Source organism: Priapulus caudatus, unplaced genomic scaffold, assembly GCF_000485595.1.
Source record: "Priapulus caudatus unplaced genomic scaffold, Priapulus_caudatus-5.0.1 Scaffold126, whole genome shotgun sequence".
Classification (NCBI taxonomy): Eukaryota; Metazoa; Priapulida; class Priapulimorpha; order Priapulimorphida; family Priapulidae; genus Priapulus; species Priapulus caudatus.
The window spans coordinates 498,792-511,884 of NW_014577187.1; the positions used below are offsets into that span (position 1 = coordinate 498,792).

The following is a 13,093-nucleotide window of genomic DNA, read 5'->3' on the forward strand; positions in this document are numbered from 1 at the left end:
GGGGACATAGCCTCTCAGCACTATTATCATGTACCAAGCAAAACAAACATTCAACACATAAAAGGTATCGCCACACAAGCACATCCCGAGCATGTAGACAACATGCTGAATTTAGATGCTGATAAAGTTTATTAAGACCTCCCTCGGCAAAATAAAAAGAAGCCTTACCACCCTCCAAACTTTTCAGCCGAGTCGGGTTAGGGCCAAACAAAGATTTTTTTAATTGTGGCCCCGTAATGGGAAGTAGATACAAAAAGTAACCCAAACAGACCTACTTGATTGTGTTACATTATTGATTGCATGTATGTGCGACAGGTACATGGTTCAGGTTCCTGTGTGGACAGGAGAGGCTGTGAAACATAGCATGTGCATACAGTTGATAAATATTTTAGGTGGTAGAGGTATCTCCTTTTTTAACCGGGCCGACGAAGAGAGGTTCTACGCGAGTTTAGGACCTCGCCAATGTTGTTCGCAATATGTTACTAATCTAATCTCGGGGTGCTTAAACTAAGCTTGGGCCCACATTCAAATGAGGTGCACGTGTCACTACCGACAGTACTGTTCACTATACACTACATATAAGTGACTCAGTATTGCTCATCTAGGTCTATGTACCCCAGGTACTGCCACAACATACCCTGGTAACTATCTGATATGGTTAGGGTTAGGGTTAGCGGAGTAGGTGTAGGCGACTCCCTACTCGTAGGTCAACGGGGCTTTAGTTGAGCATACATTTTGCTTTAAGTGCTTTATGCAAACACTACAGTACAGACTACAGTGTTTACTACTAGTAGTAGTACTACTCGCAGTACTACTACTAGTGCTACTACTACTACTACTACTAGTAATTAGTATAACTCACCTAGCTAATAGTAATATACTAATAGCAATCACGTTCAAACGCGACGAATATTCATCTGAGTTTGAAGCTCCACCGACGCAGAACGGCGAGTGTAGAAACGAAGTAACTTCCTAACACAGATAATACTAATACGTAATACTAATAGTAATACTAGTAGTAGTATTAGTAATATTAATACACTTGCGGCTAGGGCCTGCATACCTCCCAACTCCCATTGGTTGATACAAATATAGTTAATTTTTTTAAATAAATTGTAATTTGTGTTAGGGTTAGGGTTACGGTTAAGGTTAGAGTTGGGGTTAGGGTAGCTCTAGTAACTATAGCCCGCGTACAGTTGCCCGCAGGTATGGCAGTGCCTGCAGGCCTGAGTAGAGCCAGGTACTAGAGCGAGGGTTAGGGTTAGGGTCGCAATGCACCATAAAAGTTTTATTAAAACAGGAGTTTCAGGCACATGATTTGTATCAACCAATGGGATTTGGGAGGTATGCAGGCCCTAGCTGCGAGTTACTAATAGTAATACTAGCTTACTAGTAATACTAGGCCTACGTTCGGATTTTGTGACCTAGCTAATTCCAGTTGCAGTTATAACTTATAAGTTATATGTCTATCTTGAGTTCTAGTACTTCTACAAGTACTTTGCATAATAATTATATAGCTACCTTACACACTTGACTTGTGCACCTTCCTTCGACGACGTCCTAATCCTTGCTTACTTGGCACATATTTTTTATCAGACTTTCAAAGTTCAACCAACAGTTCGATCGGGTAAACAACGACGGCGCTACTCTAGGCACCTTACATCATTCCTATATTTAGAAACAGGACGTCATATCCGACCAATCGCAGTACAAACAGCGTTCCTAAAATAGTACATAGTTGCACCATAGATGTCGCTAAAACTCGGCGAACGGAGTGCTCTTTTGGCAGTCTTTTGGTAATTTTGTATCCGCATGTTATTATGCATTTTTGGCCCCATAATTCGCAAACTCATAGTCAACGACAAAAAAACCAACCTATTGTATAAGCGGTTTTACAAATTTACAAGAATATGCATATACGTTTTATGGGAAAATTGTTGTTCGTACTATTATCATGATATTGATAATATAGTTATTATCTGACGTGAGATGGCGCGCAAACTGTCAAAAATTTGCTCAATGGCTGCGCCCTTTAGCTGGGGGAAATACTGTGTCGCACATCGACATTATCTAGGAAAGGACATTGAATTGCCATATTAGTAATACTTACATATATTCTTTGTGGGAATACACGCCATTGGTTACCGATATACTGTGGTTGTTATCCTATTACGCTAAAGTAGACGTGCAATGCACCGCTACAAAATAATACTAATAGTAGTCTATAGGCCTAGTACGTAATAGCGGCTGTGAACTGCTTGATATAGTCTGTCTGTACTGCATAGGCTATAGTCGTAAACAATGACGCTAGTTTGAGGCTATCTATAACCATACATTTCTCTTCATGTGTGCATCAATGGCTTTCATCACACGTGCTGTGCTGCCAATGTGCAAGCAGCACCAACAGAAATGTTTATACTTGGCTTCAAAGAGCTGTGTGTGCAGCAATCAACGTCAAATACACACATACCCCAAGTTAAAACCAAGTGCATATCAACACCGTGGTTACTGTCCTCCGGTTCTGGCACTCGAGAGCCGTTTGTTCTGGACACACTCCACCAGGGGGCCCCTCATGACGGGCGACTACGAATGGCAAGATCCAAAGTCAGAAGACGAAGTCGTAAACATTACGTACATAGATAGAAAGGGCAATCGAGTAGCCGTGCGAGGTAAAGTCGGCGATAACGTCATGTATCTCGCACACAGGTACGGTGTTGAACTAGAAGGTGCGTGTGAGGCATCACTGGCCTGCTCCACATGCCACGTGTACATACCGTACGAGTTACTGGAAAGGTTACCCGAACCAAAAGAGGCCGAAGAGGATATGCTGGATATGGCTCCAGCCCTGAAGGACAATTCAAGATTAGGTACATTTGATTTTAATGTCTCCACTCACCCACTGTGAAATTGCTGTGGTGGCTCTAAATGAGTTCATATTCCAGGATTATAAATGAACTTTTTTGCCTGACAGCAAGTATTGACTGCCAGATAAAAAAAGCAGTCCGTAAACTTTCCCACCCAGGCAGAAACATGTGAGAATGATAGCTGTGCCACTCACTCCCACCCCAACAGTATTATCATGAAGGATAATTCCGGATTAGGTACATATACTTATAATATATGGACTGCGAGATTGTACCGCTGGCTCTAAATGAGCTCATATTCCTATGTGTATGGAAATGCTAGACAAATTTATTGTAGGTATGGACCGACATTACATCAATTGATTTCAGATTGCTTCTCCCATGCTGCAGTCAATGTCTTCTATCTATTGGAGCAGTATTCTAAAAAAATGCTTGCATTAATGGCTTGATATTTCTTACAGGTTGCCAAATCATCCTAAACAAAGACTTGGATGGAATGGAATTGACACTTCCACCAATGACGAGGAACTTCTATGTGGATGGACACGTTCCAGAACCACATTAGAAGCACTAACGAGTTCTTTCAATAGGTGCATTCTGTATACAGTAGAGCATGTTCCTAAAACTGTTAGAAGAACCACTGATCTCGCGATCAGAGACAGCACCTACGATCATGTTTGCGATGTGAAATGGTTCCACCCAAGAGCATGCAAGTTATTTGAGCATTGCTAGCTTACATGTGTGTACGCGAGTCATTTTCTATTGAGTAAAGGAAATTGTGCCAAAATTAGTGTATAGTATATTTGTAGTGTTCTTGGGAGCCATGCGATATAACTTATGTAGGGGGTGGGAAAACCATGACTGTGTATTTACCGCTATGCTTATTTAGCTATTAAACTACCTCACTTGCTGACCTGGCATTTGTTACTTGTTTTTAAAAGATCTAGATCTGAGCTTGCATTATGTTCTTGTAAAACATCTGCCAACAACCATAAAGTGCTTCCAATAGTCTAACTACTGTCAACTGCACTAGTGTTGTGTTTTAATAGATTAAAATAAAGCTGTAGTGCTAGAACTAGTATGGCAGCAAAAAATGACAAAGCAGGTGTCCGGTGAACATTGAACTCTTGATTTAAACACAGTAACCAGATTTAGCTAAATAATTAATCAATTAAATGTATATAACCATTTAAACTAAATCTCGGTTCAATTTCCTTTATTTCTCATAATATACTCAAACAAAACACAATGCTACAATAAATATAAGTAATGAGCGAGTTGATATACAGATCATACCTGTAATTTAAATTAGATTCCAATATACATGATTTCGAGGGATGATTTCAAGGCAAAACCTGACTGAATGCTTATTATATGATGGTCTTTTACTTCAGCATTCACAAGCACATCACGTTGTTCTGTTGTTCATGTTTGTTTGGGTTTAATGTTTAAAGTAAACAACAGAATAATTCACTTTACATTTCTTGTATGCAGAACTTAGACATTCACCATCACATCGACAATTGGAGAGGGGGAGAGAGAGCTAGAGAGAGGGAAATTGAGAGAAAGCGAGAAGAGAGATAGAGCGAGAAGAATCTGACAAGTTTTAGTAAAGGACAATGTAAGTGAGGCTAAAAATGATAACCTTTGTTGGGTGGAAGCTGTGGTCGATGAACCAAACTCAATTCATGAGAAGAACGATCAGTTATCACTACAGGTTATGACATGGTATATATATATATATATATCAGGAGTAGATAATAGGGAAGGAGTGTGACTTTAATAAACAAGGGAAATTCGTCATTTACTAGCCTTAGAATACCTATGATTTACTACGCGTAACTCAACCAACTTGAGCTCAAATCGTACACAGTACATTTGCCTAGCATCGTGCGAAATCGTTTCCTCATATACACCCGCAATCCGGAGATACAGACTAAACCGTACGACACGATTTTCCATTCTGTTGCCAGCAAACTCGATGTGTTAACCGCCTAACTCGAAACAAAAGGCAGCTGTAGATTGGTAAAAGGTTAGCTCAGCGAGCCACACCGCATTGCCAAGGGCGCAAGTCGTTAGTAGCTGCCTTTTGTTTCGAGTTAGGCGGTTAACACATCGAGTTTGCTGGCAACAGAATGGAAAATCGTGTCGTACGTTTTAGTCTATCTCCGGATTGCGGGTGTATACGAGGAAACGATTTCGCACGATGCTAGGCAAATGTACTGTGTACGATTGGAGCTAAAGTTGGTTGAGTTACGCGCAGTAAATCGTAGGTATTCTAAGGCTAGTAAATGACGAATTTCCCTTGTTTATTGAAGTCACACTCCTTCCCTATTATCTACTTCTGATCAAGAGCGGATAATACCTAGAGTGTACAACGGAAAAACGGGAAAATAGTGCTATTTCACGACTACATTATTCTACTTTGCCTGCGAGTCTAGAATAATTTGATGGTATTGCATTAAGCAGAATTCTTTGCTCTCTAAAACAAGACCAACCGCTTGTCAATACGATACTCCTAGGCGGAGATATCGGCTCCTAAACCTCCCCTCCCACATGCCAAACGCCACCTCGAATCCACTTCTGCCACCATCCTACACGCGGGTAAGCATTTTGGCTATCGGTTTCCGTCACCACTTGGAGCGCTGATAATTGATGTCATATGCCCAAATTTGGTACTGTTACTACACTTAGTAACTGAGCTGCGTTGTAAAAACTTGATGGAGCCGGCTCCATCATGACGGGCGTTAGCCGTGCTAGGAAAGATAATGGAAGATAAGGGCATAGGCGATGCCCCCGAATGTCACCTATGATAACCGAAGCGCCGTCCATTCATAAATTTATCGCGGAAAAACCGAACTTTCACGAAGCAACGCTTAGCCGCGTGTAGGATGGTGGCAGAAGTGGATTCGAGGTGGCGTTTGGCATGTGGGAGGGGAGGTTTAGGAGCCGATATCTCCGCCTAGGAGTATCGTATTGACAAGCGGTTGGTCTTGTTTTAGAGAACAAAGAATTCTGCTTAATGCAATACCATGAAATTATTCTAGACTCGCAGGCAAAGTAGAATAATGTAGTCGTGAAATAGCACTATTTTCCCGTTTTCCGTTGTACACTCTAGGTATTATCCGCTCTTGTTCTGATATATATACATGACACCTGCTATGGTATTTGATGAGTAAAATATAAAGTGTGCAGAACTTATATTTTAACATGTTCTTCTTCCACATTTACCTTCCACTGAATCTACAGAGCAAATGATAAACAGATTGAAATCTCAGATAGAATTCTAAATAGACTGCATAATCATTAGTCACACCTTGAAGATTTAAAAAAAAATCTAGCTCCGAGTCAACACACACATGGAATAAAGATATGTGATGAATTTATGCGCAAGCTCCATGTTCAGTTACTACACTGACACTTGTGTATATTTCACTGACAACCGGTAAACCATCGCGTTGTTACAGCTCCATGCACAAATGTGCACAATAAGCAACAACCATAAGATCTTTGGGACCTCTTATAAAGAGGAAATACCTATCGAATATATACATAATAATCATAATTACCTATCATTAAGTTAACCAAGACAGATACGCTGCTACAACTTTGGTAACAGATTTCTATTATCACAGACCTAGACAAACTTGCACACATCACAGAAACATTTCTCGGATATTCGTGAGAAAACTGAACAATTTCAAAGACATTTCCTATTGCTGTTTGTGAAACTAATGGGAAATTAGTAGAAATTGAGATATCCACATTCTTTCAATCGGATAGCCTACGCTGCATTACTATTCTCAGCAGGCAGATATAACTTGAAATTCTGCAAACATTAATTGTGATGAAATATGGTTTGAGTTGCGGATCAAAGCGACAGTCTCACCACAACATTTGCCAAACATTCAGAAATTTTCTCAAGTAATTCTAAATAGAAAAGACTTGAAGTGACTTTGCACCATAGGTGTCAACACTGTCTATTGCACTTGCTGAAATAATTTGGGTCTTGATATTGGGTGACTCGGTCTGTAAAACATGTCACAGAGATGACCAAGTAGGGTGAAAGGGCTTATTAGGTCTATAAACGTTAGAAACTATTATGTTTTTAACTTAAATTTTTTTTAAATCCTCACGAGTACAACCGCTCATAATTCTCGTTCAGTGTCAACGTCCGTAACGAATAGTTCATAAATAATTGCAAATAAATGTTAATTCCACTACACCACTTCCAAGCATCATCGTCTCTCTCACCGGCACATCATCAGCTGGCTATTACATAATCAGGTCATTTGCCCACTTCAGCTTCTTCACTAAATATCACACAATATTGCTTAGTATGAAGTAGGAAGACCTCTCGCTACTGGAATATTAGAAGCTACGTTGCTTATTGAATTTACATATTATGCAAATACCTGTCTATCGGATAGCAGGTTTTCTTTTACTCCAGTTCATTCCATCGTACAGCAGATTTTCTTTTACTCCAGTTCATTCCAAATCTCAGTTAATTTACCCTGCAAGTATGCCTTGCAATCATTTTTCTTTTAATTTATAAATTTCTTGTTTGATTCGTGGCAACATTTGGATGCTGTGCATTCACTTAATTTTACGACACCATGTGACAAAGGTACAGGCTGGACCCCATGAATATAGAAAGCTTGGGACCAGTCCAGTTCTGGATCAGTGAAAATTCTGAACCATCAAAGATGATGTTAGAAAAGGTAAAATATTGCATATACTGCATTATTACTGATATAACTTACATAAAGCATAAACCTAACCAAGGCTTACTGGACCTCTTTCTAACAAACTGTTAGTGCTGTGGTGCAGGTTTACTGCACTATAACATAAAAATTAGTAATTAGTAGATGAAGCTAACGTTCCTTAGAATCAAATCACCATTCCGAACCATCGAAGCTGCCTAATAATTGGATTTTACAGATTTGTACGGTTCAACCTGTAACTTCATTTACATACACACATATTATCACATAATGATTACGTATAGTGCATTTACGCACGACAGTGAACAATGGTTTCGATATATGCTATTGAATTAAATATTAAATTGCACACACATGCACGCACCCACACGCACGCATCTACACACGCACACATGCACGCACCCACACGCACGCATCTACACACGCACACATGCACGCACCCACACGCACACATGCACGCATCCACGCATCCACACACATGTGTAACACCAGACAAAGGTAGAGGAACAAGTCGTTGAATATTGTCGAACAGGTTAACGAGGTCTTGTAACAGACCAATAACACTCCAGGGGAAGGACCTGTTAAAAAGCAACAGGGGGAAGCAGCAAGATAGAACCCACATTTCGACATCTAGACAATGAGGTAAATGGAATGAGAAATTTAAGATCAATGTAAGAAATTCTGCCAGGCAGCATTAAGAAGAGCCAAAAATGGTTCACGTATTTGTTTCTGTATTTTTTCAAATTTTATAAAATAACGTTATTTTAGAGTAAAACATTTATTGCACCGGACATGCATTGGATTGTAACCATATATTAAGATAAATTGCTACATGAGTTTGTAACTGACTATTTCTCCATCACGATGCTCATAAAAGAATACAAATCACTGATGATATAGGTAAAACAGCGCATCTATCACCTCCGTGCAAATCAGCAGTCTACTGACGTTAAAACTTTTGGACAAACAAGGTGAAGAACAACATAATAATAATAATAATAATAATGGCAATGAAGATGAGTATGATGACGATGCAGATTGCAATTCCCATAATGATTATCATGACAAGGATAAAAATGAGGATTTTTCTAATTCGTTAATTTCAATATAACATCGACTTTCCCTTGCAATAACAAGTGATAAAACATGTTGAAGGCATCTGACAACAATTACAACAAAACAAGGGATGTTAACACTGACTAGTTACTTTTACAATTTGACTAATTACAAAAGCAAAACACTAACCCAAGGCATCAGGTCCAATCAGTGGCACCTGTCCATATCAACAATCATTGAAAATAGTATATTATGTCTTTTTTATATTACTTTACTTCAAAACACCAAGATATTGTTTACACGTACATACGCTAAACTGCCACCAGGTAGCGCTGCTCAAAGTACGGTGACCTTCAAACCTAAAGGTAAGGTCACTTATGGTTAGGCGGCTGTTGCACACTCACAACGCTGAGAATTACATTAAAATACTGATATTACAACGACAGAGCATATTCGGCGAATCACTGATGTCCTAAGCTAATCTTGTTTGCCACATCCATGAGATGAGTTCCAGCTGTTGTTCATCGGACATTCGTTTCTCACTCCCATTCCTGCCAGGGTTCCTTTCTATGTCGCGACAGCCTTCGGCACCTCCCCCACTGCCCTTCCTGGCTTCCTTTCTATGTCGCGACAGCCTTCGGCACCTCCCCCACCGGTCACCTTCCTCCCAGGCTTCCTTCCTACGTCCTGACAGCCTGCTGGACCTCCCTACCAGGGTTCGTTTTAGTCACTGACAGCTGTGGACCTCCCCCACCGGTCACCTTCCTCCCAGGCTTCCTTCCTACATTCAGAGATGAGAATGGCCCCGGACGAAATCTGCGGGATATATTTCTACTTACTGGAAGAAATAGCGAAAAGCGCAATAGTGCAAGCACTGCATGTGTGAAGCACTTTCGGAGATGTGGTTGGGGGTGCTCTCCTAGAAATTTTTTCCAATTACATGTTTGCAGACCGTTTCTGAGGCACGAAATTTCGAAAACTAGCTTGTCATAAACGCCGCCATTACGCACACATTTCACGCAGTGCGCGAATGATAGTAGATTTGGATCGGCCGCGGAATGGCGAGTCTCAGAGGGCCAAAAGAGCCATCGACTAGCCGCGGGGACAGTTTGTCACTGTTTGCGGTTGGCAGTACACCCCCCCCCCTACAGTTTTCTCAATGGATTTGAACGATTTGGAAAACTGATCTTTTTCGAAAGTGCAAAACGCGGGAAACCGCGGATCCACGGGAGATTCTCATCTCTGTACATAGCGACATCCTTCGGCACTTCCCCCACTGGTCACCTCCCTCCCAGGCTTCTTCTCTACGTCCTGACAGCCTTCGGCACCTCCCCGATGATGGTCTCTGTCTCGAATTCCTCCATCTCCTCCTCCAGCTCGTCGAGGTCCGACTGGATCTGGAAGTAGGATGCGGCGCGCGTCGGCCACAGCATGTGCACGAGCACGACGTAGGCAAACAGGTCCGCCGAGCTGGTGACGGCTGCAAGGCAAGAGACATCGCACGTTAGCTAGCTATTAAATACAGGTGTGTGTAGCTGGTGACGGCTGCAAGAGCGAACAGACGACATACGCACGTTAGACTAGACTATTAAAACAGGTAGTGTGCAGCTGGTGACGGCGTGACGATCGTCGGCGTCGCAGTGGTACGGATCGAGCTCCGGTTCGGTCGGCGGCGATCGGTCGGGCGGTCTGGCTTGGTTTAGTCAATCAATCAGCCATCTAGCTAGCCATCCAGTCAGCCATCCAGCCAGACAGTCATCCATCCTGCCTGCCACCCACTCAGTTAACCAGCAGGCCTGCCTGCCATCCACTCAGCTAACCAGCTAGCCTGCCTGCCACCCACCTAGCAGCAGCCAGGACAGCCTGCTATCCAACAGCAGCCAATTAGACCTGCCCTGTCACCACCTCAACCCCTATCTGGCTAGCTACCTGCCACCCACTTAGCCAGCCAGTCAGACAGCCTGCTATCCAACCAGCCAGCCAATTAGCCTGCCTGTCACCCACTCAGCTATCTGGCTAGGCTACCTGCCACCCACTTAGCCAGCCAGACAGATAGCCTGCTATCCAACCAGCCACCCAATTAGCCAGTTGCAGTAAGTGATGCTGTCATGCCTCTACTAATGAATCCTCTGTCAAGATATCGTTTGGTGGATGTGACAAGAATTCCCATTCAAAAATACCACAGAATTGCAAGTAATCATTCGACAAGAGAAATCGTGCATTAGTGAAAGAAATCAATTGCTACTAAGCAAACCAGTAACGTCTCAAAATACGTAACTGTAGCCTGCAATGATTTGTGTCAGTTGTGGCATGGTATTTTGCCTCATATTCGCTATGGGAGCTCATTTTATGATTGTCAGTAAGTGTGCGTGTTTATATCAGCTAAAACGCATTTAAATTGACTACGTCACAAATTTTCTATGGTGTATATTTGTAAAATGTTTGTTGCCATTTTTTTACATTAAAAGTAAGTACTAACTGGACTAAATCAGAACCTGACTAAATGTATCGTCAAATTCTTACCTGATAAAATTGTTTCTCAACTAGTTAAAAATCCAAAAAACATGGACGATTGGATATTATAATCCTGACATTAATTGCTTGCTATGAGCTATGTATGAGTCATGAATGTATGTTTACATCGAACAATATAGTAAAATAGGAAGTATAATGCAGCAATTTAACCATAAAAAGTGAACAGAATTCACTGGGATTACTTACATTTTGTGAAAAAGTGGAAATATTTTTTTTTACTTTTACTATTTACGGTGACGTAATCACTTTAACAAGCACATCATTTCGACTAATTTTATTACAAAAGCAAGAACGCATCTGATGAGGGAAACAATGTGTAGAGGAGCCAATCCCAGTGATGCAGGTCCATTTATATAATATGCCGCTTCCCAGCTCCCAGTTATATAAAATTGCACGGTTGACTTCTATTCCTGAATCACACAAAAATTGGTATTCCCCGGTTGCCAGATAATTAAAATGGCCCAATCCAGCATACCAAAAATAACTGTTACCCTTCCATATATATCTCCATCAGCGCTAAGTTATAATAACCTCTCGTGTTTCGCTTTGCGGACACGCATGCACCTTTTCCATTAAAATACGTGTGACATCACAGGTAATGAAAGTTAATTAAGACAGTTATTCCTGCAATTTTTCAGCTCGGGAAATATCTATGAAAATTTCAGGATAATTCCAGTCATAATAACTGACTTCTTTAACAGTCCTTTTCAAAAGCACAGCACAAGATCCAAATGCGTGTCAGCACCGCGACATGTTACACGAGAAAGGCTTACAGTTACACTAGCCGACAGCCCGTTAATAAAAAATTCTAGCGAAATCGAAATCTAGCTAAACACTCATGAAGAGCTAGCCAGTCAGGAGAAACATAGACACGTGAAAGGAGAGACATAGTTATCTAATCCGTGTTAGTTAATTAGTTAAATAGTTAATAGTTAATAGTTAATTAGTTAATAGTTATCTAATCCGTTATCTAAACAGCTCATCTACTGCTGCACGCGGATTACACGGACACACTTGAGCCATTTCTAAGAATAAAATTAAGGTAGATAAGAGTTTAGAGGGTCCAGATAGGGGGAGACAGAGAGATCTCTAATAGTGAGAGAAACGATATATATAGAGAGAGAGGGGAAAGAGAGGGGGAGAGAGAGACATAGAAAGCGAGAGAGAACGCGAAATGGGAGAGCACACAAACCGTGACAGAAAACTGACGCACAGAGTAAACTCGGGTCCCACCATATCGCATCACCGTGACACACAGATGCAACGTGGGCAGACCACACAGATCAATAGCTGCGGAAACATTGCAGATACAGTACAGCGCAGACGATAGGCGACAAACGCAAACACAAAATCCTCGCCGACGATGAATACCACACGATCCGACGGCTCTCCCAGTGCTCAACCTCCGGATCATTTATCCGTAATTGCATCAGATAGCATGCCACCACCATATTCCATCTCAAACGAACGACAGCGATACACGACATATCAATTGCCTCGCATATTTAACAAAAAACTGGCTCGTTTGCATTCCTTGCACACGCCTTTTAATTTGGAAACGCATTTAAACGTAATCTTTAGGAGGATTAAGATCATCCGTGCTGAACCAACAATTTATATAAAAAATGAATCCCTAGTAAAGGTGCACAACTCCTAAATCATGACTACTAATCCACCCCATCCCATCTAGCATGATATGATGACTTATGATCATCAGAATTCCTTTCGTCGGTGATTAGTTGCAGCGTATTCCTTTGCTCGCATACAGTATATCTCGAGTCAAGCAAAGCTCTGCAGTTCCTGCCTTAACGATGGCAGGCTTTCTCTCACAAACACACGCACGCACCTCATAAAGCACGCTGCCACGCACACACGCACGCACCTGTACGTACGCACGCACGCACGCACGCACGC

At 41.5% G+C, this 13,093-nt stretch overlaps 3 protein-coding genes across 4 annotated transcripts in view; 1 reads left to right on the forward strand and 2 right to left on the reverse strand.

The window, feature by feature from the left end:
* LOC106805753 (dual specificity protein phosphatase 16-like) overlaps positions 1 to 1,647 on the reverse strand; it is a 42,011-nt gene extending 40,364 nt beyond the window's left edge. The window contains exon 1 of the mRNA XM_014807469.1: positions 1,522 to 1,647. The gene's annotated coding sequence lies outside the window, so the exon portion shown is untranslated. The remainder of the gene's footprint in view (positions 1 to 1,521) is intronic.
* Positions 1,648 to 1,729: 82 nt separating this feature from the next.
* LOC106805779 (adrenodoxin-like protein, mitochondrial) lies at positions 1,730 to 3,777 on the forward strand. 2 transcript variants are annotated; one of them, XM_014807502.1, is made up of 3 exons: positions 1,730 to 1,796; positions 2,707 to 2,867; positions 3,326 to 3,777. In XM_014807502.1, the coding sequence occupies exons 1-3, from the start codon at positions 1,750 to 1,752 to the stop codon at positions 3,427 to 3,429; spliced, it is 312 nt and encodes a 103-aa protein (XP_014662988.1). In that variant the 5' UTR covers positions 1,730 to 1,749; the 3' UTR covers positions 3,430 to 3,777. The 2 variants fall into 2 exon arrangements, with proteins under 2 accessions (XP_014662988.1, XP_014662987.1); XM_014807501.1 differs by lacking the exon at positions 1,730 to 1,796 and having other exon boundaries at positions 1,803 to 2,867.
* Positions 3,778 to 8,302: 4,525 nt separating this feature from the next.
* The window catches only part of LOC106805754, a 14,254-nt gene continuing 9,463 nt past the window's right edge, over positions 8,303 to 13,093 (reverse strand). Inside the window, exons 4-5 of the mRNA XM_014807470.1 lie at positions 9,390 to 10,124; positions 8,303 to 9,348 (exon numbers count right to left, since the gene is read on the reverse strand). Of these exons, the coding sequence (XP_014662956.1) occupies positions 9,949 to 10,124 (176 nt within the window). The 3' untranslated portion in view covers positions 8,303 to 9,348; positions 9,390 to 9,948. The remainder of the gene's footprint in view (positions 9,349 to 9,389; positions 10,125 to 13,093) is intronic.